Source organism: Oryx dammah, unplaced genomic scaffold, assembly GCF_014754425.2.
Source record: "Oryx dammah isolate SB20612 unplaced genomic scaffold, SCBI_Odam_1.1 HiC_scaffold_28, whole genome shotgun sequence".
In the NCBI taxonomy this organism is placed as follows: Eukaryota; Metazoa; Chordata; class Mammalia; order Artiodactyla; family Bovidae; genus Oryx; species Oryx dammah.
The window spans coordinates 83,552,001-83,576,743 of record NW_024070212.1 but is presented as its reverse complement, the minus strand read 5'-3'; the positions used below and the strand labels follow the sequence as shown (position 1 = coordinate 83,576,743).

General features: G+C 39.8%; 1 protein-coding gene across 1 annotated transcript in view; it reads right to left on the bottom strand.

Moving 5' to 3' along the window:
• CUNH1orf87 (chromosome unknown C1orf87 homolog) overlaps positions 1-23,776 on the bottom strand; it is an 87,340-nt gene extending 63,564 nt beyond the window's left edge. Inside the window, 2 exon segments of the mRNA XM_040232722.1 lie at positions 22,398-22,527; positions 23,717-23,776. Coding sequence (XP_040088656.1) covers positions 22,398-22,504 — 107 coding nt within the window. The 5' untranslated portion in view covers positions 22,505-22,527; positions 23,717-23,776.
• Positions 23,777-24,743: the final 967 nt, after the last annotated feature.

The following is a 24,743-nucleotide window of genomic DNA, read 5'->3' as shown; positions in this document are numbered from 1 at the left end:
CTTAGCAACAAAGTGAAGAGAATGTTTCCAGAGAGCTGGCATAATCAGCACCTCACATGCTGTTGAGAAAAGCGAGCTCTAAAAAAAGTGTCCATTGAGTTAAGCCCTAAGGACATCATCAGGAAACCTGACATGAGGAATTCCCTGAGGCAACAGAGGCAGATGCTAGACTGAAGTGGGCTGACAAAAGAGGAGGGATCAGAAACTAAAGGTAGGAAGTGAAGAACTGTGAAGAACTGTGGCTTCAGGAGAGGAGAGAAATGGGGTGACTGGAGTACAATGTTGGTTTCAGATAGGGCTTGTTATTGTCACGTTTGCCTCCAAAATATACAAATAGCTCATACAACTTGACAACAACAAAAATAGATAAGCCAATCAAAAAATGGGTAGAGGACCTTAATAGATATTCCTCCAAAGAAGACATATGATAGTCAAATAGGCGCAAGAAAAGATGCTCAACATTGCTCTTTATTAGAGAAATGCAAATCAAAACTACAATGAGATACCACCTCACACCCATGAGAATGGTCATCATTAAAAAAATCTCAAATAACAAATGCTGGAGAGGGTGTGTAGAAAAGAGAAACCTCTTACACTGCTTGTGGGGATGCAAACTGGTACAGTCCCTATGGAAAACATTGTGGAGGCTTCTTAAAAAACTAAAAATAGAGTTACCATATGACCGAGCAATTCTACTCCCAGGCATGTACCTGGAGAGAATGGTAATTTAAGAATATACGTGCACCCCTAGTTTATAGCAGCAGTATTCATAGTAGCCAAAACATGGAAACAAACCAGATGTCCATTGACAGAGGAATGGATAAAGATATGGTATATATACATATACTATGGAATACTACTCAGACTTAAGAAAGAGTAAAATAATGCCATTTGCAACACATGATACAAGTAGAAATTATCATAAGTGGAGTAAGTCAGGCAGAGAAAAACAAATACCATATGATATCACTTATATGAGGAATCTAAAATATGGTACAAATGAGCTTATTATCTACAAAACAGAAATAGACATAGAGGTCAGACTGATGGCTACTAGTGGGGAGGTGGGTAAAGGAGGGAAGGACTGGGAGTTTGGGATTAGCAGATGTAAACTATTATATATAGAAAGAATAAGCAACAAGATCCTACAATATAGCACAGAGAACTGTATTTAACATCCTGTGATAAACCATTATGGAAAAGAACAGAAAAGAATGGAAAAGACATTAAAAACATGTCTCTATTATATAGCTGAGTCATTTCTCTAGACAGCAGAGATTGGTGCAACGTTACAAATCAATTATACTCCAATAAAAAATAAAATTAAATAAATGAAACTAAAGACAATAGGGACTTTAACACATTTAAATGAAGAGCCAACTGACCAAAGAAAAGGAGAGGATATCATTGATGATGTAAGATGAACCCTGAGAAAATGAGATGGAATGTCACTGAGAAGACAGAGATAGAAATGAAACCTCAGGGTCAGGTGGCAGGAAGATGGGTGAGGATGTAGGCAAATTTTAATATTTGGTGACAGGAGGCTGACCAAATTGCTGACTGCTTAAATCTTCTCTTTGACAAACAAGGTATGACTACCTGTTGGGTCTCAAGAAAGGAAACGTTGGGGTAGGAGGTCTGAATTTAAGGGCATATGGCTTGAAATAGGTGCTATAAAGATAGCTGATCAGACAAGGAAGGACGGTTGGCTGGACACAATCGAGTGGTCATTCGAAGGCTGGAGGCCATGGCCTTTGCAGCACCAGTTGGAGAGGATGCATGCTCTGCAGTCCTCGTGGAGATGCAAGGAAGGCAGACAGTGAGCTTCATCCAGGGCTGGAGATTTGTCGGATGGGTGTAGCTGGACGACAATAGAGCAAAATGGGAATGTTGGGGGAGTGTATATTTAATATATAGTTCTTCAATGAGAGAAGACATATAATATACAGTCTCTGATCTTAAGAAATTTAATTTCATTTGGTTATCCAAAAATATAGGAATAATAAAGTTAACAACTGATATTAATGTGTTTCTAGAAGTCAGGATAGTGGTTATCTTTGCAGGGAGGTATAAAGTCCAGAAGGGAACATCAGGGATGTTTCTAGGAATGTGGTACCAATTCGTTTCTTGATCTGGATGTCTGTTGCAAGGCTATTTCATGTTTGTGAAAATTCAGTGAGTGAGTGGTATACTTATGATGTGTACTTGATGTATTATATATTTCTACAAAGTGTTAAAGGAAATTGGCATAAGATTTACATAAATAATATGAAATATACCTAAGTGAACTGAAGTGAAAGTCACTCAGTTGTGCCCAACTCTTTGCGACTCCATGGACTATACAGTCCATGGAATTCTCTAGGCTAGAATCCTGGAGTGGGTAGCCTTTCTCTTCTCCAGGGGATCTTCCCAACCCAGGGATCGAACCCAGGTCTCCCGCATTGCAGGCAGATTCTTTACCAGCTGAGCCACAAGGGAAGACCACAAGAAATATACCTAATTGGTATATAAATAAATGTCAATAGGATGTTACAAAGAGTCAGTGCTATTTGAAGTTCTTAAGAAAAATAAGTAATTATACTTTGCAGGGGTTTCAAAAATAATAGTATTACTGTTTAAGTATATGACAGCCACATTATAGCCATTTACAAACATTCACTTATTTAATCTTTAGATCAGCCCTATAGGTAGGTGCTCATATTATTCTCATTTTAGGATGAACAATTTAGGTTCAGAGGGTTTATATCATTGTCTAATTCTACCTGGCTTTGCAAAGGTATAGCCAAGATTTAAATCTAAATCTTCCTCGTTGTACCTTGATTGTTCCAGGTGCCAGTAGAGTCAGGAAAAAAGTCTGTGGAAGTTAGGGAGTATATGAGAAACAGAAATGAGAGAAGGCACCAAGCAGGAAGCACAGGATTTAAAAGCAAAAATGGTAATGGGGCAAACAGTTAACTTCTGGATGAAGGCAAGGAGGGTTGAATCATTTTTGCTTTCATGACCTTTAAAATCCTTTTGTGGGCAGTCTTAGGATAAAATTGCCTGAGAACTATGAAATGTAACTGCCTGTCTGTTAAAACAGCCATAGTGTATGTAAAATTAAAAATAATCTGTTAAATCTGTTTAAAGTAAAAGCTGCTTTTGAAAAAAACAACAACATGCATAACACTTTCAATTTATCATGAAAAAGACTCCCCAGCTGAGAAATGGCATGTGTCTGCTGTTAGCACAATTTGTCAACACTGGTTGGTTGTTATGTTGTTCACAAACTCACGGTTCGTTCTTCTAGGCTTGTGTGCTATCTACCTGCACTGTTGAAAATAGAAATTTGCCATTTCAGAAAAAGGAAAAAAAAAAATGCCATCAATACCATCTTGGAAACAAGACACTGCTAACTTCCTCATATGTACTTCTAACCTCAGCTGCTGCTCTCAGGGGCGCTGTGAAGAGTTTAGTGTCACCTGGGAACTACAGCAATTAGGGAGAATGACAGTATGGCTGGATGATAAATAAATGAGGAGAAAATTGTCCAATTGTTCCCTTTCACGTTGGGCTCTTTCTGCAAACCAGTCTTTTATTAGAGCTCAGAGTCTCAGAATTAGACTTTAGTGCTACCCTCTATTAGAGCTCAGACTCTCAGGATTAGAAAGAAACATGGCAAGGGTATCTAGTAGCATCCTCTGCCCAAAGCAATGTACAGATTCTACACTGGCCCCACCTCCCCTGTAACTCCATCTCACCAGATCTCACATTTGATTTGGATTACACCCCTGCTGAGAACATCAAATCGCAAATGGAGGACCCAGGGGGCTCAGCAAAAAAGGTCACCAGATGCCACGTTAAAGGTCTGCCAGCCTTGGCAGAGACTCAGTGCTGCCAGTTTCCAACTGAGTACCATCTAACAGGCCTCGAGCCCTCTGGAGGAGACAGCCCAGAGTGTGCCAACATAGTGAATGGGGACCTAATTTCAGTAAATGAAAGCATGTTCTTATTTGGAAGTAATAACAGATAATCGTCACAACCAGACTTTTCTCTTTTAAAAAGACAACAACAAAATAAAAAATAAAATGCGACTGGGGAGGGGAGTGCAGCTGAAAATCTCACTAAACTTCATGGGGAAGCTGAAATGTAAAGCCAGTGCTGACTTAGAAGATGTTGTTGTCATGGAGTGTGAGGGTTTTTTTGACTCTTCAACGCCATGGAGCCATCCATATGTAATCATCATTGATGTTTAGTCTTCAGAAAGATTTTTAAAGTACACTAATTCCTGACCAATGCCCAAATCCTTTCTTCATCATTTAATTATGCTAGCTAACATGCCCTAAATTCTTATTTCTATGTGTCAGCCACTGTGTATAAATTCACATACATTTTTCATGTTTTACTAATAATCCTGAAAGGTAGGTGTTATGATCATCATTGTACAGATGTGAAAACAAATCACCAGAGAAGTTAAGTAAATTGCTCATTGATAAACTGATAATAGGTAGAGATCTAGAACTCAGACCCAGGTCTGCATACCTCCAAAGTGTGTACTCCTTCCTTCACATCTCTCCTCAATTTCACACCCATAATAAATAAACTGGCTACTGCTAAACAACAGAATGTTGATTCTCTTTTAAAATGTTAATAAAAATTTATCCATTTCTTCCACGTTGTCCATTTTATTGGCATATAATTGCTGATAGTAGTCTCTTATGATCCTTTGTATTTCTGTGTTGTCTGTTGTGATCTCTCCATTTTCATTTCTAATTTTATTGATTTGATTTTTCTCTCTTTGTTTCTTGATGAGTCTGGCTAATGGTTTGTCAGTTTTATTTATCCTTTCAAAGAACCAGCTTTTGGCTTTGTTGATTTTTGCTATGGTCTCTTTTGTTTCTTTTGCATTTATTTCTGCCCTAATTTTTAAAATTTCTTTCCTTCTACTAACTCTGGGGTTCCCCATTTCTTCCTTTTCTAGTTGCTTTAGGTGTAGAGTTAGGTTATTTATTTGACTTTTTTCTTGTTTCTTGAGGTATGCCTGTATTGCTATGAACTTTCCTCTTAGCACTGCTTTTATTGTGTCCCACAGGTTTTGGGTTGTTGGGTTTTCATTTTCATTTGTTCCTATGCATATTTTGATTTCTTTTTTGATTTCTTCTGTGATTTGTTGGTTATTCAGAAGCATGTTGTTCAGCCTCCATATGTTGGAATTTTTAATAGTTTTTCTCCTGTAATTGAAATCTAATCTTAATGCATTATGGTCAGAAAAGATGCTTGGAATGATTTTGATTTTTTTGAATTTATCAGGGTTAGATTTATGGCCCAGGATGTGATCTATCCTGGAGAAGGTTCCGTGCGCACTTGAGAAAAAGGTGAAATTCATTGTTTTGGGGTGAAATGTCCTATAGATATCAATTAGGTCTAACTGGTCTATTGTATCATTTAAAGTTTGCGTTTCTTTGTTAATTTTATGTTTAGTTGATCTGTCCATAGGTGTAAGTGGGGTATTAAAGTCTCCCACTATTATTGTGTTATTGTTAATTTCCCCTTTCATACTTGTTAGCATTTGTCTTACATATTGCGGTGCTCCTATGTTCATCACAGCACTGTTTATAATAGCCAGGACATGGAAACAACTAGATGTCCATCAGCAGATGAATGGATAAGAAAGCTGTGGTACATATACACAATGGAGTATTACTCAGCCATTAAAAAGAATACATTTGAATCAGTTCTAATGAGGTGGATGAAACTGGGGCTGATTATACAGAGTGAAGTAAGCCAGAAAGAAAAACACCAATACAGTATACTAACACATATATATGGAATTTAGAAAGATGGTAATGATAACCCTGTATGCGAGACAGCAAAGGAGACACAGATGTATAGAATGGACTTTTGGACTCTGAGGGAGAGGGAGAGGGTGGGATGATTTGGGAGAATGGCACTGAAACATGTATACTATCATGTAAGAAACGAATCGCCAGTCTATGTTCGATACAGGATACAGGATGCTTGGGGCTGGTGCACGGGGATGATCCAGAGAGATGATATGGGGTGGGAGGGGGGTTCAGGGTTGGGAACTCATGTACACCCATGGCGGATTCATGTCAATGTATGGCAAAACCAATACAGTATTGTAAAGTAAAATAAAGTAAAAATAAAAATTAAAAAAAAATGTTAATAAAAAACAACACATGTAAAAGTACCTAGTCCATTTTCCAACCTAAGCATCGAGTCCCTTTCAGAACACCTAAGTAGCCGTCTTTCAGCTTTGATTTGTACCTTTCCAGGGAGAAGGCAATGGCACTCCACTCCAGTACTCTTACCTGGAAAATCCCATGGACAGAGGAGCCTGGTGGGCTACAGTCCATGGGGTCGCTATGAGTCAGACACGACTGAGCAACTTCACTTTCATGCATTGGAGAAGGAAATGGCAACCCAATCCAGTGTCCTTGCCTGGAGAATCCCAGGGACAGGGGAGCCTGGTGGGCTGCTGTCTATGGGGTCGCACAGAATTGGACACGACTGAAGTGACTTAGCAGCAGCAGCAGGGACAAGGGGTTCATCACTCCCAAAGTTATTTCTAAAGTATCCCATTTCTCTCATCATAGCACTGAGCCACATTCTGACATCAGTGAAAATAACTGAACTGTATTTTTCATGGCATTTACTCTATACTGCTTTACGGAATAAAAATAGTGTCTCAAATTGGGGTCATTTTGGCTGCAAAATTAGTAACCAGTTCAATCACCAATTATCTTTGGTATGATTTATTTATTTATTTTAACCTCTTTTTATTTTCTTTTTTAAATTGAAGTATAAATTTAAAATCACACTTACAGTGTGATGTTCGTTTCTGACATTGTGCATGCTCAGTTGATCAGTTGTGTCTGACTCTTTGTGACTCCATGGATGATAGCCACCAGGCCCTTCTGTCCATGGAATTTTCCAGGCAAGAATACTGGAGTGGTTGCTATTTCCTCCTCCAGGGCATCTTCCTGACCCAGGGATCAAGCCAATGTCTCTTTCATCTCCTGCACTGGCAGGTGGACTTTTTACCACTGTAGTAATTTATTATCATTATAAAACTTACTCCTTTTAAAACTATTATAAAATGTTGTCTATATTTCCTGTGCTGTACATTTTATACATATTTTATACCTATCAGTTTGTACCTCTTAGTGCCCTTTACCTACTTGCTCCTCCTCCAACCCTTCTGCCCTCTGGCAACCACTAGTGTGTTCTCTGTACCTTTGAGTTCCTTCTGTCTTGCTATATTTGTTCATTTGTTTTATTCTTTAGATTCCACATATAAGTGAAAACATACAGTATTTGTTTTTCCCCGTCTGACTTATTTCACTAAGCATAATATCCTCCAGTTCTATCCATGCTGTCAAAAATGGTAAAATTTCATTCTTTTCTACAGCTGAGTAATATTCCATTACCTGTATACCACATCTTCTTTATCCTTTCATCTCCGGATGGACACTTAAGTTGCTTTCATTTCTCAGTTAATGTAAACAATGCTACTACAAACATTGGAATACGCATATCTTTTCAAGTGGTGTTTTCATTTTCTTTGGATAAATTAACATATAGAGATAATATTCCAATATACATACTCTTCTGGCACCTTCTTTTTACACTTAATCCAATTCTACAGCATTGGACATATTTATGCCATGGAGGTTTTCTTCTGTTTTGTTTTTTAGCTCTACATTACTACATTCTTTGGGTTGCAGTGAGAATCTAACCCACTCACTGTCTGTAGACTGTGTTGTCTTCAAAGATCTCATAGTTAGGTGGAGAAAGCAGACATTTAAACAGAAAATTATGATATAAAATGATAATTGAAAATATAGAGTATGTAAAAGAGATAATCACAGAGGGCTGTCAAACCAAATCTGCTTAAGAGGAATAGAAATGAATTCATGAAGGAAGTTATTTCTATGACAGAAGCTAAAAGAAGGGCTTGTTCTTAGAGAAAAAGAGTGATTGAACTTCAGACCACCTGCAGGGTGCTGGATAATAAGACAGAAACTTGGGTCACTCTGAACTTACTAAATCATAATTTCTGAAAGCTGGACAAGAAAATTCTTATCAAACATCACTGATGATTCTTATGTACACTAAAGTTTGATAAACGATGGCATAGAAAATGAAAAAGGAAAGTCTTTTCCACAGTTGTGCAAAATATACACATAATTTCAGGCAATGGTTAAGGATGTGAGCTATACGTCCAAGAGACCTGGTTTTGAGTCCTAGCCCCAAACATAACTTGTGTGACTTCTGGTAAGTTATTTCACATCTCTGATTTTCAGTTTCTCATCTGTGAGATTAGGAAAATAATACTTATTAAGATAAGATGTATTGAATATTTAGCACTGAGCCTAGTTCCCAGTTGGCCCAAGACAAATGGTAAGTTTTAGTCCTAAATCAAAGTGCTGTCTCCTTTATCAACACCTTTCTCATTCCAGGTACAGAAGAGATGAACTTTCCTTTGGATCCCCATACTTTCTTTGTTGATAGGTAAAACTAAAGTTCAAAGAATCAACATTTCATAGTTCACAGGAACCGAGGAATACTACTTAAATGGATAAAAAGAGAGAGTTAATGTAATCTCTCCAGCTGCCTTGTTTATTTACTAATAATTGTAAATACAAGTTATAGGAGTCACCTACCTTTAAAAAAAGCAGATTAATTTGTATTTAAAATCTCTGATAAAGCACAATTCTTTGGAATCATTTTCCTTAATTTTACAAAAACAAAAACAAAAAAAACCCAACACCTACAACATTGTTGTATCAAAATGTCCTCAGGTGACTTATTCCTAGGAGCTGTGCAAACTGTGTTGTTTTAAAATCTTTGTGTTGACAGTTTCAATTGTTTGTTGTTCAGTTGCTAAGTCATGCCTGACTCTTTGTGATGCCATGGACTGCAGCAGGTCAGGCTTCCCTGTCCTTTACTATCTCCCAGAGTTTCTCAGATTCATGTCCACTGAGTTGGAGATGCTATCTATCTATCTCATCCTCTGCCACCCTCTTCTCCTTTTGTCTTCAGTCTTTTCCAGAATCAGGGTCTTTTCCAATGAGTTGGTTCTTTGCATCAGGTGGCCAAAGTGTTGGAGCTTCAGTATTAGTCCTTCCAATGAACAATCAGGGTTGATTTCCTTTAGGATTGACTGGTTTGATCTCCTTGCTATCCAAGGGACTCTCAAGCGTCCTCACCACAGTTTGAAGGCATCAATTCTTCAGCGCTCAGCCTTCTTTATGGTCCTGTTATTATATCCATACATGACTACTGGACAAACCATAGCTTTGATTATACAGATATTTGTTGGCAAAGTGATGTCTTTGCTTTTTAACGTGCTGTCTATAGGCTTGAAATTTAAAGTCCTTTGCACTTGTATTCTTACATTTCTAATCAAGATGACTGTGAAACTGCCTGGGCTCTATATCAATTATCTCCATGCATTAAGGCACAGTTCTGAGGCAGGGCTTCTATCTACACTCAGAGGATGTAGCACAAACCATTCTCCTCTCTCTACAAATACTTTCTGGAGACATCCACAGGGTCTATGGGAACGAGGAACAATAATGATTAATATGTGATTTTGTTTAATTATGTTGAACTAAATCAGGGGTATGTAAAAAGACCATGTATTTGAAAACTGCACTTTAGGAAAGGAGGGTAAGATGAATAGGCAGAGCATCAGATTTTTAGGGCAATAGTACTCTTATGACACTCTAACGATGAACACATGTCATTATACATTTGTGCAAACCCATAGAATATACAACACCAAAAGTGAAATTTAAGGTAAGCCATGGAATTTTTGTGATTAAGATGTGGTAGTGTAGGTTCATGAGTTGTAACAAGTGCACCACTCTGGTAAGGGATGTTGATAAGGGGGAAAGCTACATGTGTGTGAGGGCAGGAGGCATATGGGATATCTCTGCATTTTCCTTTCAATTTTGCCATGCAGTTTAAACTGCTCTGGAAAATAAAGTTCAAAAAGAAGTACTACATTAACATAAATTTGTGCTTTCTCAAAATTATAAGTGGTTACCCTATACATGGTAAGATACACACACACACACACACACACACACGAGCTTAAGTTTTGTTTTACTCTTAAACCAAACTGTGGTTATACAATGTTGTGATCTTTTAAAATCTGCTCCAGTTGACAATATCATATGGATACCTTATCCATCAATGTTTATATCTCCACAAGAACATTTAAAGTATCTAGTTTTTCATTGTATGGATATACACGAGTTTATTTAACTTGTCCTATATTATTTGAGATGTTTACTTTTCCCGGGTTTTACTAGTTTAAATATTGCTTTTCTGCTGGACGTTTCTCTCCGTTCCTACTTCCTTGCCTCCTCTTCCACTCTGAGAGGCTGACTGCTGTGGACTGATTAGCCGGTCAGCTCTCATGTCCTCTGATTCTGGCTGGTTTGGCCCTGGCTCTCCAGGAAGAGATGGCTCTCCCTGTAAGAGTGCTTCAAACTACTTGTGTCTCTTGCCTGAAGGTCACTGTTTTTCTCTAGCTCAAGAATGTTTTTCCCTCCTCATTACCATTCCCCTCTTTCCATCTTGGCTTCCTGGTGGCTCAGTGGCAAAGAATCTGCCTGCCAGTGCAAGAGACGTGGGTTCTATCCTTGAGTCAGGAAGATCCCCTGAGGAGGAAATGGCAGCCTACCCCAGTATTCTTGCCTGGAAAATTCCATGGACAGAGGAGCCTGGTGGGCTACAGCCCATAGCGCTGCAGAAGTCTGACATGACTGCACACACTTGCTTCCCGTCTCTGCAGACTCGTGGCTGTAGCAACCTTGCAGCTGCTAGCCCATGCTTCCTGCACTGTGTCTTGCAACTCTCTTACTCTTGTAACCAAATCCTCCTTGAATTATCTTAATTTATATAATCTGTTTCCTACTGGACCCAGACTAGTATATTCTCGTGTAAACTTTTGAAATCAAACCATTACATCCACCAATAATTGTTTCCACAGAATTGATTCTTAGAAGAAGATTTTATGCCAAAGAAATACACTTTTAAAGCTTTTGATAAGTATACTTAAAAACGGAGTAGCGTATGAGTATTTTTTTTCCTAAGCCCTTGTCAACCCTGGATATTTCTGTTATAAAAATATTTTCAGTTTGATCGGTAGAAAATAATATTTCATTGTTATTTAAATTTCTTTTATTACCACTCAGGTTAATTCCCCACCCCAGTCCCTCAACCATATATATATCTAATGTTCCTTTTTTTCTTCTTTTGTGACTTGCCTGTCTAGACCTTTAGGCAATTTTTTAAACTGAGCAGCTCATATTTTTCCTATTGATTTGTAAGAGCTCTTTATACATAAGAGGAATAATATTTTCCTGTCATATACATTTTAAATAGTATTTTGTTTTTGCCTTTTACTACTTATCATATTTTTGGAAATGTAGAATTTCAAATGGTGAAGTGACAACCTTTACTGCACAGTTTCAAGATTTAAGATCAATGGCCACCTATTTTTTATAACATTGATATGACATTCACTCACACAAAGCCATATACTCTTATTTAAAGATTTATGCCTATGTTTTGGGCTGGAGGCATATGTCCAAAACAATATCTCATGCTTCTTTATACTTCTCAATGTGCTAGAATAATGATAATAACTTAAAACCTATTGTAGGAGATTAATTAAAAAAAAAACAAACTGTGGAAAGCTCATAGGAGAAGTATGATTTTAGCATATTATTTTATTTCTTTGAACTTGTGAAAATAAAGACAATAGTTTGCTCTCTGATATTGTTCTGTTTTAGGGAGAGACTGAGTTTATGGAGAGTAAGGTAATATGTAGATTATATAGAATGAAATGCAATAAACAAAGATAAGATATTACAATTAGTTATTACTTTTTAAGAAAAGGATGAGTAGGTATGTGAATTTTTAAATCGCAAAGTTTACTCAGGTTTTACATAGGGAACTAATTGATTATTGCTACTGTTAGGTAGTTAGAATAGGAAACAGGAGTCCAAAATGGCCCTGGCTAAAAGAAAAGGAACGGAAAAGCCCGCAAAAATAGAACAAAGGAAAGGCCAAGGACCAGAGTGAGGACCTCAGGTGGAACAAACATTACTCCTGGCTAGCCCAGTTTACATAGGGCAGGCCCAGGGGGGAGGAAAAAACATATAAAAAGAGGAGCCAAAGGGCCAGGTTTCTCTCTCCCACATGCTCGCACGCTCCCCCACTCTCTTCTCTTCACATCTTTCGGTTGGCATGCTCTCACACCTAGAGGATGGATTTTCCTGCTATTTTCTAAATAAAATAGAGCTGTAACATGGAGCTGTAACACTGATCTGTCTAAGAGCTATAACACAGTCTGTTCAAGACCCAAGAGCTGTGATGTGCCGAGGGCTTTAATGTCCATCACTTTAAATCTTTGTTGTGATGAGAATAGACTTGCCTGACACTACCATTTCCTGCCTGGATTACCATAATGACTCCTTAAGTGGCCTCTCTCATTTTAATATTCCTGTCTCTTCTAGTTTACCCTCCACATGGCAGCCAGAACCGTTATTTAGAAAGTGTAAATTTGATTGTGTCCTCCACTGCTCTCAATTTCCCATGTCTTCCTATTGTACATAGAACAAATCCAACGTTTCTAACACGGACCACATGGCCCTTGATCTGAGTCTTGCAGGCCTCCCTGACCTCATTTCCTCCCCTTGTTCACTAACTCCACCCACACTGACTTCCTTGCCCTTCCTTAAGCATGCCCAAAGGCTTTCTATTGCCTGTCCCTGCTGTCCAGAATGGTTTCTTCAGCTATTTGCACAGTTCACTCTCTGTGTGGAACTGTGGAGGCTAGCAGGTAATGATGAACACCTGTGGTGTTGCTGGGTACAGACTGGATCTCATGGGTGAAAAATCAGCAGCTATATGATTGCCCTGATCTCTCAGATCTGTGTTCCTGGAAAGTGATGTGGTACTTTTTTACGAGGCAGGCAAAAGGCGGCCATGTACCAAGAAAGATCTACTTGGGCTCCAGGTGCTGATCTTAGGTGCTATTTGTAGCAGTTGTTGGGAAAGCAAAATATCTGGAGAGGCTGGGGCCCATGGGAAGGTGCAGCCTCTTCTTCTAGGGCAGGAGAAGGAGGAAGAAACTATGAGTTTTATGGAAGATTGAAATATGGAAAGCCTCATGCACTGGGACAAAGCTGTGCTAGTCTTAGCCAGCTCACTGCTAGCTAACCATGGATAAAGCTCATTGGATAATTCCGACTCATCTTTACTTAGTTTCAGTTAAGTGTCACTTGCTTAGAGAGGCCTTCTGAGAGCACCCTTTGTGACTTCATATACCCTCTGGGCCTACTGTATTTTGCCTCATTGCACTATCTTCATTTGAATGCTTACTGTTATATGTTTGTTGTGTGTCTTCTGTCACTAGAACTTGAGGTACTCTGCTGGGTCCCCAAGGCTTGGCACTTAGCAGGTACTCAATTAATATTTGTTAATTGAAAAGGTGCTGATTCCATACATGCATTAATTTCTAAAACTATTAACACTTTAAAAAATTTCAAGAAATTCAAAAATATTGGCCTTCCCTGGTGATCCAGTGGTTAGGAATCTATCTGCCAATTTAGGGGTCACAGGTTAGATCCCCGGTCCTGGAAGATTCCATATGACCTGGGGCAACTGAACCCATGTGCCACAACTACCAAAGGCTGCACACCCTAGAGCATGTGCTCTTCAACAAAAGAAGTCACTGCAATGAGAAAGCTGTGCATCACAGCCAGGGAATAGCTCCCGCTCACCTCAACTAGAAAGCTCACGCACAGCAGCAAAGAGCAGCCCCCAAATAAATAAATAAGAAACTCAAAATATTATATTAATATGAAGGACTTTGAGGGATTAAAAAATGACAGAATATGGGCTCCAGGAAAGTCGTGTGGGAAAACATCAGAATTTTGTATTTACTGACTAAATATCAATATACGTGAAACACAGTTACAAGTATTTGTTGTTTCCTTCAGAGCTCCGTCAGTAAAGAATCTGCCTGCAATGCAGGAGACCCAGGTTCAATTCCTAGGTCAGAAAGATCCCATGGAGAAGGAAATGGCAACCCACTCTAGTATTCTTGCCTGGAGAATCCCATGGACAGAGGAGCCTGGCAGGCTACAGTCCATGGGGTCTCAAGAATCAAACATGACTTAGTGACTAAACCACTCATAAAGGAGTCAGCTTCCCCTGGGCTTAACAATTCTATACCAACAGCAGTGTAACTATGGAATAAAATACTCTGGGTCACTGATTTTTGGCGCTGGAAGGAACTATAGAGGCCAACTGTATTAATTGGAAGCATCTCTACTCACAGGAGTTTCTTGAAAGAAACCCAATTCCTCTTTTATTTAACAGCTCAATTCCCAAATTCTATAAATGTTCCCCTAGGCCAAACCTCACACCCTGGAGATTCCATAATGCCACACTTTGAGTGCCTGCACCTTTAGTGTGCCCGGACGAAGCACAGTACTCCCTGGTGACAGGTCTAGTTATGAGTATGATGCCCACTTGCCCACCCCCTCATTCGTCTATCTGGACACCTTTGGTTCATGGTGTACTAGGGGAACCTTCCATTTTATCTTCCATTCTACTTCTGGTCATCAAATATATGTGGGTTTGGCATTACTTGAGTGTCCTACATTCCAATTCCATTCTGACACTATCTACCTGGAGTTGAAAAGACCCCACAGGTTAAGGTCTCAGTCACACAAGACTGCCCCACTTCCTTCAGGTGTCAGGCACAAGTCCAGGCTGTTACCTGCATCTCTGACAGGCTAGCTATAAATCAGAGTTCCCAAAATTTTCTTCTCAGGCTTGATTACTTTATGAGTGTCTCACAGAACTTAGGCAAACCATTTACTCATTAGATGATGTTGTTGTTCAGCTGCTAAGTTGTGTCCAGCTCTTTGCGATTTCATGGACTGCAACAGCCAGGCTTCCCTGTCTTTCACTATTTCCTGGATAGTTTGCTCAAACTCATGTCCATTGAGTCAGTGATGCCATCCTCTGTTGTCCCCTTCTCCTCCTGTTCTCAATCTTTCCCAGCATTGTTTTTTTTCCCCCCAGTGAGTTTGCTCTTTGCATCAGGTGGCCAAAGTATTAGAGCTTCAGCTTCAGCATCAGTTCCTCCAATGAATATTTAGGGTTGATTTCCTTTAGGACTGATTGATTTGATCTCCTTGCTATCCAAGGGATTCTCAAGAGTCTTCTCCGGTTCCACAATTTGAAACTATCAATTCTTCAGCTCTCAGTCTTCTCTATGGTCCAATTCTCACATTCACATATGACTACTGGATAAACCATAGGTTTGACTATATGGATCTCTGTTGGCAAAGTTATGTCTCTGCTTTTTAATACACTGTCTAGTTTTGTTACAGCTTTTCTTCCAAGGAGTATGCATCTTTTAATTATGTGGCTGGAGTCACTAGTTTACTGTTAAAGAATACAACTAAGTGACAGCCAGATGGAAGAGATGGAGAGAGCAAAGTATGTGGGGAAGAGAATGGAACTTCCATGGCTTCTGCAGACATAACACCCCCCCCCATACCCAGCACATAGGTGTGTTTAGCAGCCCAGAAGCTCTCTGAACCCCATACATTTGGGATTTTTAGGAAGTTTCAACATGTAGTTAGGATAAATCTTTCACTCAGTATCCAGCTTCTCTTCCCTCTGGGAGGATAGGGAGTATGTTTGGGCTGAAAGTTTCCAAGCTTTTAGTCAGTGTGTGGTCTTTCTGGTCACAACCTACATCCTGAAGCCATCCAGGAACCCACCGAGAGTATCCTCATTAGAACAAAAGACAACTCATCACTCAGGAAATTCTAAGGACTTTACAAGTTTTGTGTCAGGAACCAGAATCAAAGGCCAAATAGTGAAACAATTGATACTCCTAGTGTTCTTATCTCTTAGAAAATTGAGAGAGTTTTAGGAGCTTCCATGCCAGGAACTGGGTGGGATCAGAGATCAGTATGTATGCTTTCTTTAAGAAAATTATCATTATTATTTTTGGTCATGCCACAAGGCTTGCAGCATCTTAGTTCCCCAACCACAGATTGAACCCAGGCCCTTGGCATTGAAAGAATGGAGTCCTGACCACTGGACCACCAGGGAATTCCCAGTGACCAGCATATATTCTATTACTTCATAGCAAGTAAATCCCAAGCATTTATTGTATATAATCATGTATGTGTGCCCTCATCTAAAGAGACTTGGTGTATATTTCTGTAGATTTCATCTTGTTGGTTTTAGCTCATTTTCCTGCCATATCTTCCAAGCATTCTACTATTCACCTGCTTACTGAAGTGATTTGTCTGTCTTCCTTTAGTTGAGGATTAAAAAATGTTGACTAAGAACTGAGTCACACAAATTCTCCCAACCTCTCTACCTCTAGCACATTGTGCTTAAATTCATTGTTCAGTCACTACCAGGTTGGTTTGTCATGCATCTTAATACTATTCAATCTAGAAGTCTCTACCTATTTCAAAACTTTGTGAGAAAAGTGTTCCTAGTAACTCACTGAAATCAACAAAGACTAGGCTTTATGACCACCTTCATTTGCACCACAGTAACTTCATCAATAAAGAGAATGGGGCCAGTTTGGCATGTTCTGTTCTTGGTCAAAATGGACTAACCTTCAGTGGTGAAGGCCTTTGTGTTTTGTACTCACATCTAATATATTTAATTCTTTGGCCTGTGATTTTGCCAGAGATTGTCTATAAGCTTCAATTTCCATGATTTCACTACCAACGTTTATCTCTTTTAAGAAAGTGAGAATATTTGTCTCCTATCATCTGGCATATTTTCTCCTGGATCAGCTATCCCATTAATCATCAGGGTTCCATAGTAACAACTTCATGCTATTTTAGCAACATGAGCCTTTCAGTTCAGTTCAGTTCAGTCGTGCTCAGTCGTGTCCGACTCTTTGTGACCCCACGAATCGTAGCACGCCAGGCCTCCCTGTCCATCACCAACTCCTGGAGTTCACTCAGACTCACGTCCATCGAGTCATGATGCCATCCAGCCATCTCATTCTTTGTCGTCCCCTTCTCCTCCTGCCCTCAATCCCTCCCAGCATCAGAGTCTTTTCCAGTGAGTCAACTCTTTGCATGAGGTAGCCAAAGTACTGGAGTTTCAGCTTTAGCATCATTCCTTCCAAAGAAATCCCAGGGTTGATCTCCTTCAGAATGGACTGGTTGGATCTCCTCGCAGTCCAAGGGACTCTCAAGAGTCTTCTCCAACACCACAGTTCAAAAGCATCAATTCTTCGGCGCTCAGCCTTCTTCACAGTCCAACTCTCACATCCATATATGACCACTGGAAAAACCATAGCGTTGACTAGATGGACCTTAGTCGGCAAAGTAATGTCTCTGCTTTTGAATATGCTATCTAGGTTGGTCGTAACTTTTCTTCCAAGGAGTAAGCGTCTTTTAATTTCATGGCTGCAGTCACCATCTGCAGTGATTTTGGAGCCCCCCAAAATAAAGTCTGACACTGTTTCCACTGTTTCCCCATCCATTTCCCATGAAGTGATGGGACCAGATGCCATGATTTTCGTTTTCTGAATGTTGAGCTTTAAGCCAACTTTTTCACTTTCCACTTTCACTTTCATCAAGAGGCTTTTTAGATCCTCTTCACTTTCTGCCATAAGGGTGGTGTCATCTGCATATCTGAGGTTACTGATATTTCTCCTGGCCATCTTGATTCCAGCTTGTGCTTCTTCCAGCCCAGTGTTTCTCATGATGTACTCTGCATAGAAGTTAAATAAGCAAGGTGACAATATACAGCCTTGACGTACTCCTTTTCCTATTTGGAACCAGTCTGTTGTTCCATGTCCAGTTCTAACTGTTGCTTCCTGACCTGCATACAGGTTTCTCAAGACATGGATTTAAAGCACTTAGTATTGTCTTTCTGGGCTCCCCAGTTGGTGCTAGTGGTAAAGAATTCTCCTGCACTGCAGGAGCTACAAGAGAGTCAGGTTAGATCCCTGGGTTGGGCAGATACCCTGTAGTAGGAAATGGCAACCCACTCAAGTATTCTTGCCTGGAGAATCCCAAGGACAGAGGAGCCTGGCAGGCTACAGTACATGGGGTTGCAAGAGTCGGACACTACTACTACTACTACTAAGTTGCTTCAGTTGTGTCTGACTCTGTGCGACCCCATAGACGGCAGCCCACCAGGCTCACCCGTCCTTGGGATTCTCCAGGCAAGAGTACTGGAGTGGGGTGCCATTGCCTTCTCCGAGTCAGACACTACTTAGCGACTAAACTGCCATTGTATTCTATCAATATGTACAAGACTACACTCAGTATTGAGGGTAAGGTTGTGCACACAGAATTTACAGTTAAATGGGGGACACAGAAATGGATAGAAAATTGCCATTGAGCACGACAATCCCTAAGGATGCTATGGGGGTCACGGGAGAGGGAAGCAGGCAAATCCAGGGCTGGTGGTGGTGATGCCTGATTAGATTTGCATTTTAGGAAGATTGTTGTTCAGTTGCTAAATCATGTCCAACTCTTTAGAACTCCATGGACTACAGCATGCCAGACTTCCTGGTCCTTCACTATCTCCTGGAATTTGCTCAAACTCATGTCCTCTGAGTCAGTGATGCTATCCAATCATCTCATCCTCTGTCACCCCCTTCTCCTTCTGCCCTCAGTCTTTTGCAGCATCAGGATCTTTTCCAATGAGTTGGCTCTTCGCATCAGGTAGCTAAAGTTTTGGTGCTTCAGCTTCAGCATCAGTCCTTCTGATGAATATTCAGGATTGATTTCCTTTAGGATTGGTTGTTTTGATCTTTCAATCCAAGGGACTCTATGTGGTTGCTAGCCATACTTAAGAACTGGTCTTCTCAATTTGTAATGTTGTATAGGCCTCACTTGGGAATTGACAACAATGCAGATTCTGACTCAGTATGTCTGGAAAGGGGCCTGAGAGTCTGCATTTCTAGCAAGCTCTCAGGTGAGGTTGATGCTGATGGTCCATAGACTACACTTTGAAGAGCATGGGTCCAGAGAATGAATCAGAGAATTAGATGAAAGGCAGGGGTCAGGATTGAAAGGCTAGTGTAGGGGTCCATGAGGAAAATAATGATGCCACAAACTGAGGGACACTTAAACCTATGTATTGATCTCCTTGATGAAAAAATGTGTTCTAAGCAGGCATTGATAATTTTCTGTTTATCTCTTGTTAATCACTGTACAGGCTAAACTAAAAAATGAGAAAAGGAGTAAATTCCAGGCTTAGTTCTTAATAAGTGGCCTCACTTTAAGTTCACTGAGACCTCAGTTGTCTCACCTCATCTGTAAAATGAGAGACTGGTTGTTATGGTTTAAGTTCTATCCCCTTATCCCAGTTCATATTTTTAAATCCTAATTTCCAATATCTCAGAATGTGATCTTATTTGGAAATAGGGTAGCTGCAGAAGTAATTAGTTTAGATGAGGCCATGCTAGAATAGTAGAGTTGTCAGCCAATTGACTGGTGTCCTTATGAAAGGAGGAAACCTGTACACAGACACATATTATTTCTCCAATAAGGAGAGAGACTTGGAACAGAAGGATTCTTCCTGGGGACGTAAGAATGAGCAAGGCTCTGCAGACACCTTGGCTTCAGCTGTCTAGCCTCCAGAACTGAGAGGCAATACATTTCTGTTGGCCTAAGCCACCCAGTTTTGGTATGGTCATAGAGCAGTCCTAGAAAACCAGCAGACTGATTTTGGTTTGTACTTTGAAGATCATATTTATGTCTGACACACTAGCCATCTTTCCACACAACCTGTAAGACATCTGAACTAAATGTGGTTACATATTTGTAAAGCAACTATACTCCAATAAAATTAATTCAAATAAATAAATAAATGTCGTTACACAGGAAGATTTCTGTTTTTCCATCCAATATTAATTTGTAATTTTTCTTTTTAATCCAGACTTTTCTTTTAGAGACTTCTTTCTCTTTTGGCTTTTATTTGTTTTTCTATGTAGATTTTTTTTACTAATAGGGTCAGTTGATTCAACTCAAAGAAAATACCATCTTGAGACCCTGGCTGAAGGGTGTAGATGTAGCATGATTTAAATGTTTTTTTTAGAGATAGACTCTGGAACATGCAAAGCATGCTTGCAGTGGGTCTGTCCTTACCTCAGCAACAAGAAGCCTCTTGAGAGTTATTTACTTTTGAACCATACAAGAATATTTTAGGAAAGCTTGCTAACTGTTCTATGTCATTCCAGCAACAGTAACATCAAGTCCATAGAAACAACAAAATTTATCTTAATATTAAAAAATAACAATTATCTTGTCTGTCACAGAAAAAACAGAACTGTGTCTTTTATTTCCCAATTAATGTAACTAATGTAGTGTCTTATTTCCAGAATCTAAAATTTAAAGAATAAAGACAAATAAAGGCTCCTTCTTATAAGAAAGATGGAATTTTTCTCTAATTTAAAAGGAAAAGGACACTTCCTCTATCCCTGCCACCCTCCCCTTCCGTGTTAGGAACATATTACACTCTGATACCATTGGAAAAAGGATGGAGTTGGGGATGTTGGGATTAAACAAACAACCTCAAAGGGAAATGGAATTAATAGATTAGCAATGTCTTCCAGGTAGAAGGAGAATTGAGCAAAGCTTTCCTAGTTATCTTATTTACTTTTCTGGATAATGACTGGAATTTGTCAAGATCTTGAAATAATCACTTACTCATCAGTGTCTCAGTTTCCTCATCTACAAAACAGATAAACTGGCATAGAATATAAAAGGGATGGCAAATGTTTCATAAAAATTTTGATTTTTTACTTAATGTCATATCTATGGAAAGATTTGCTTCAATAATAATAGCAGATCCATTTATTAAGCATGTGGAATATGACTTCCCTGTAGCTCAAACAGTAAAAGATCTGCCTGTGATGCAGACCTGGGTTCTATCCCTGGGTTGGGAAGTTCCTCTGGAGAAGGGAATGGCAATCCACTCCAGTATTCTTGCCTGGAGAATTCCATGGACAGAGGAGTCTGATGGGCAGTCCATGGGGTCACAAATAGTCGGACGCGACTGAGCAACTGACACACACACTATATATGCTTCTAGGCACTGGAAAGATGCTTTGCATACTTTTCTCATTTTTTTTTTTCTCATAACAACCCTACTAGGTAGATGGGCTTTATCTTCACTTGATAGCTATAGAATCTGAGGCTTGAGATGTTAATTCACTTTTTCAATGTCAAAAGGCTAGAAAGGCTCTGAGGCAGGATTCCAACTCACATCTCTTAAGTCTATAAGGATTCCAAAGACATGACTCCTGCTGCAAAGCTCACTTCCTGTGCCATGGCAGACATTACTAGTTGACTACAGTACTGACTTTGGAATCTCTTGGGGCACTCACTTTACAGTCTCTTAGTACTGATGGTAGGGAGGTAAAACCCATTTCCCCTTTAAAGCCCATACTCCATAACAGTAGTGCTAATGGTCTCATCTTCAGGGATTCTGACTTAATATGTCTTGAACCCCACATCTTTATTTTTGAGGATTCTCCAGGTGATGATAAGGATTTTCCACCTGATGGTAGCCAGGTTTGGTGTCCACTGCTTTCTGAACCTATGTTCAGTGAGGCTAGAACTTTTAGTTTGTCTATTTGATCTGTGGGTTTCTGAAAGAGAAGAAAGAGCTAAGGAAATGATTTTAGGAGGGAAAGGCACTTACTGACTGACTACTGTTTATGAAATGCCTACTAGAAGAAAGGTAGGTCTAGTATCGTCTTTTTCTTACATGAACTATCAAAACTCTACAAGGAAGAATTGGGCAAAAAATGAGTGAATTTTAGAGATATGTGAGTTTCCCCCTTCAGATGTGACTGTGATGAGTTTGGAGGAAGAAAGCCCTCTTAGTTATGTTCTTAGAAGCCCCTGCTTAGAGGAGTATGGAATACAAGCAAAAGTAAGTGAAACTTTTATGATTCGTTACTAACCCCACTCCTTTAATTCATAACAAATCGACTAACAACCTTCCTCCCTCCCTCTCCCCTCACCAAAAAATTACTACATGTGGTAGATTACAAACCTGATAAGGAGAAGCAGCAATGCGCCAGTAATATTTATTAATGGCTCAAAGCTTATATTTCCCATCTATCAGGAAAATCAGCTCAAGTAATTAAAGAGCATGGGGAAAGAGCATCTTTGTAAGATGAAAAATTCAGGAAAACACTGTGCATAGAAGTTATCAACACTATTTTACGGTTGCATCTTAATGACTTAATTTTCCATGGGGAGCATTTTTAAAATGTAAATTTCTAGATTAAAAAAAGCCTAACTTTATTAGCACCCAAGCAAAACATATTTTTCAAAGAGTAAACTTACGTTTTTGGCTTCTCCACAAGGTATCGAAAGTGTTTACTTCCAATGATTTTCACCATCATCTCAGGCATCGCATTTGATCCACAGGGAGTCTTCCAAACTGAAGACATAATTCTCCAAGCCTCTTCAAGTCCTTGGGGGTAGAAAATAAATAAAACTATTCCTCTGGGTTTTCCACTAGGCAACTGTAACATCCTCGTCAATAATAACAACAAAAATAATAGCGAGGTCAACTGTATTACCTATATTATAATCTCACTTAATAGTTAAGCATGAGAAAGATGTTCTTAATTACTATTATCATTTTTGTCTCACAGTTGAGGGAACAGGCATAATGTAGCTAAGTAACTTTTCCTATATCACATAACAGTAATTAGCAGAATTAGAAATTCCATCTAAGAGGTTTGCAAAACTGGTTGACTGAGCCATTCGTGATTGTCTTCCCATTCTACAAGTCATCAGATGGGATTATAATGAGGTCAGAGAGGAAAGTAGGGCTTTAGGACATGTGAAGAACTCAAATTCAGTTCTGACGCTCAGTATCTCCATTTATGAAACCAGAATAATTCCATTGCTGCCCTCTGGATTTAGTAACAGTCCAATGACATCATGCATCTGAAGGAGCAATGTGCATAGAAAAGAGGGATTTTTTGCTGATCTGATTTTTCTACAATGCAGTGAATCTAAAATTGAGACCCTCCATTAATATTCACTGGGTGTTTAATCAGGTCTGCTGCCAGGGGAAACTGAGAAGTTCTATAAACCTGGTCCCAGACTAACCATTCCCTGTTAGAGCCTCTTAGAAATTGAAAGGTCTTTAGAAATAATTTCTTTTTTTTTTAATGAAGGTTTTTAAACATTTAATTTTGTATTGGGGTATAATTAACAATGTGATAGTTTCAGGTGAACAGCTGAGGGACTCAACCATATATACACATGTATGCATTCTCCCCCCCCCCCAATTCCCCTCCCATCCAGGCTGCCACCTAACACTAAATAGTCTCCAAAGGCTCTCTTTACAGATTGGGAAACCAAGGCCCAGAGACGGTGTTAATTGACCAAGGTCACACAGTGATTGACAGCAGGCCTGGTTCCAGTACTTCGGTTTGATAAATAGAGCAGGGTTCTTCCCAAGACCCCAGTTTCACTTAGTGTGTTGTCAGCAATTGGATCTGCTCTGCGAGGTTAGCCCCCCAGATAGATTCTTTGAATCTATCTGGAAGCTTCAAGGACCAGAATTTGTGACTGTGGAGTCCCCTCTACCCAGGAGCTGCGTGTCACTCCTGAGTCCTTTCCCCGGGGCGCTCAGAGCAGGCTCTTACCGCTCCAGAGGCTCAGGGGTGCGCCTTCAGTGCTTCTCCCCAGGATTAAGATCTGCGGAGGCCTGTGGGGACCAAGGTGGGGAGGGGGAGCAGGCTCACAGGGCCCCGCTCCTGGGCGGAGGTGGCTCCCGCCCCAGGTAGTTAAGGACGCAGAGGGCTGTTGCTGGGCGGGGACCAGAGCTCCTACCTGCATGAGGCTGTGTGTGCCCAGGGTGTGGCTGTTGACTGGTGAATAGTCTGGATATTCTTTTCAAATCTGAGCTTCCTTCTTGAAGTCCATCTCTTTCACCTGTGCGGTCGCGTCTGTCCTGCTCTTTCCCTTAAGCTTCATTTCCCTTTATGAGGTGTGCATACAGCCAAAAATCCCCTTCTTGTCTCTTTATTTTTATTTTTAAATTTAAACTTATTTATTTTAATTGGAGGCTAATTACTTTACAATATTGTATTGGTTCTGCCACACATCAACATGAATCCGGCACGGGCGTACATGTGTTCCCCATCCTGAACCGCCCCCCCCACCCCGCCCCCTGCAACTTCCTTCCCTGTACCATCTCTCTGGGTCATCCCAGTGTGCCAGCCCCAAGCATCCTGTATCGAACCTGGACTGGCGATTCGTTTCTTATATGATATTATACATGTTTCAATGCCATCCCCCCAAATAATCCCACCCTCTCCCTCTCCCTCAGAGTCCAAAATACTGTTCTATACATCTGTGCCTCTTTTGCTGTCTCGCATACAGGGTTATTGTTACCATCTTTCTAAATTCCATATATATGTGTTAGTATACCATATTGGTGTTTTTCTTTCTGGCTTACTTCACTCTGTATAATAGGCTCCAGTTTCATCCACCTCATTAGAACTGATTCAAATGTATTCTTTTTAATGGCTGAGTAATACTCCATTGTGTATATGTACCACAGCTTTCTTATCCATTCATCTGCTGATGGACATCTAGGTTGCTTCCATGTCCTAGCTATTGTAAACAGTGCTGCAATGAACATTGGGGTACATGTGTCTCTTTCAGTTC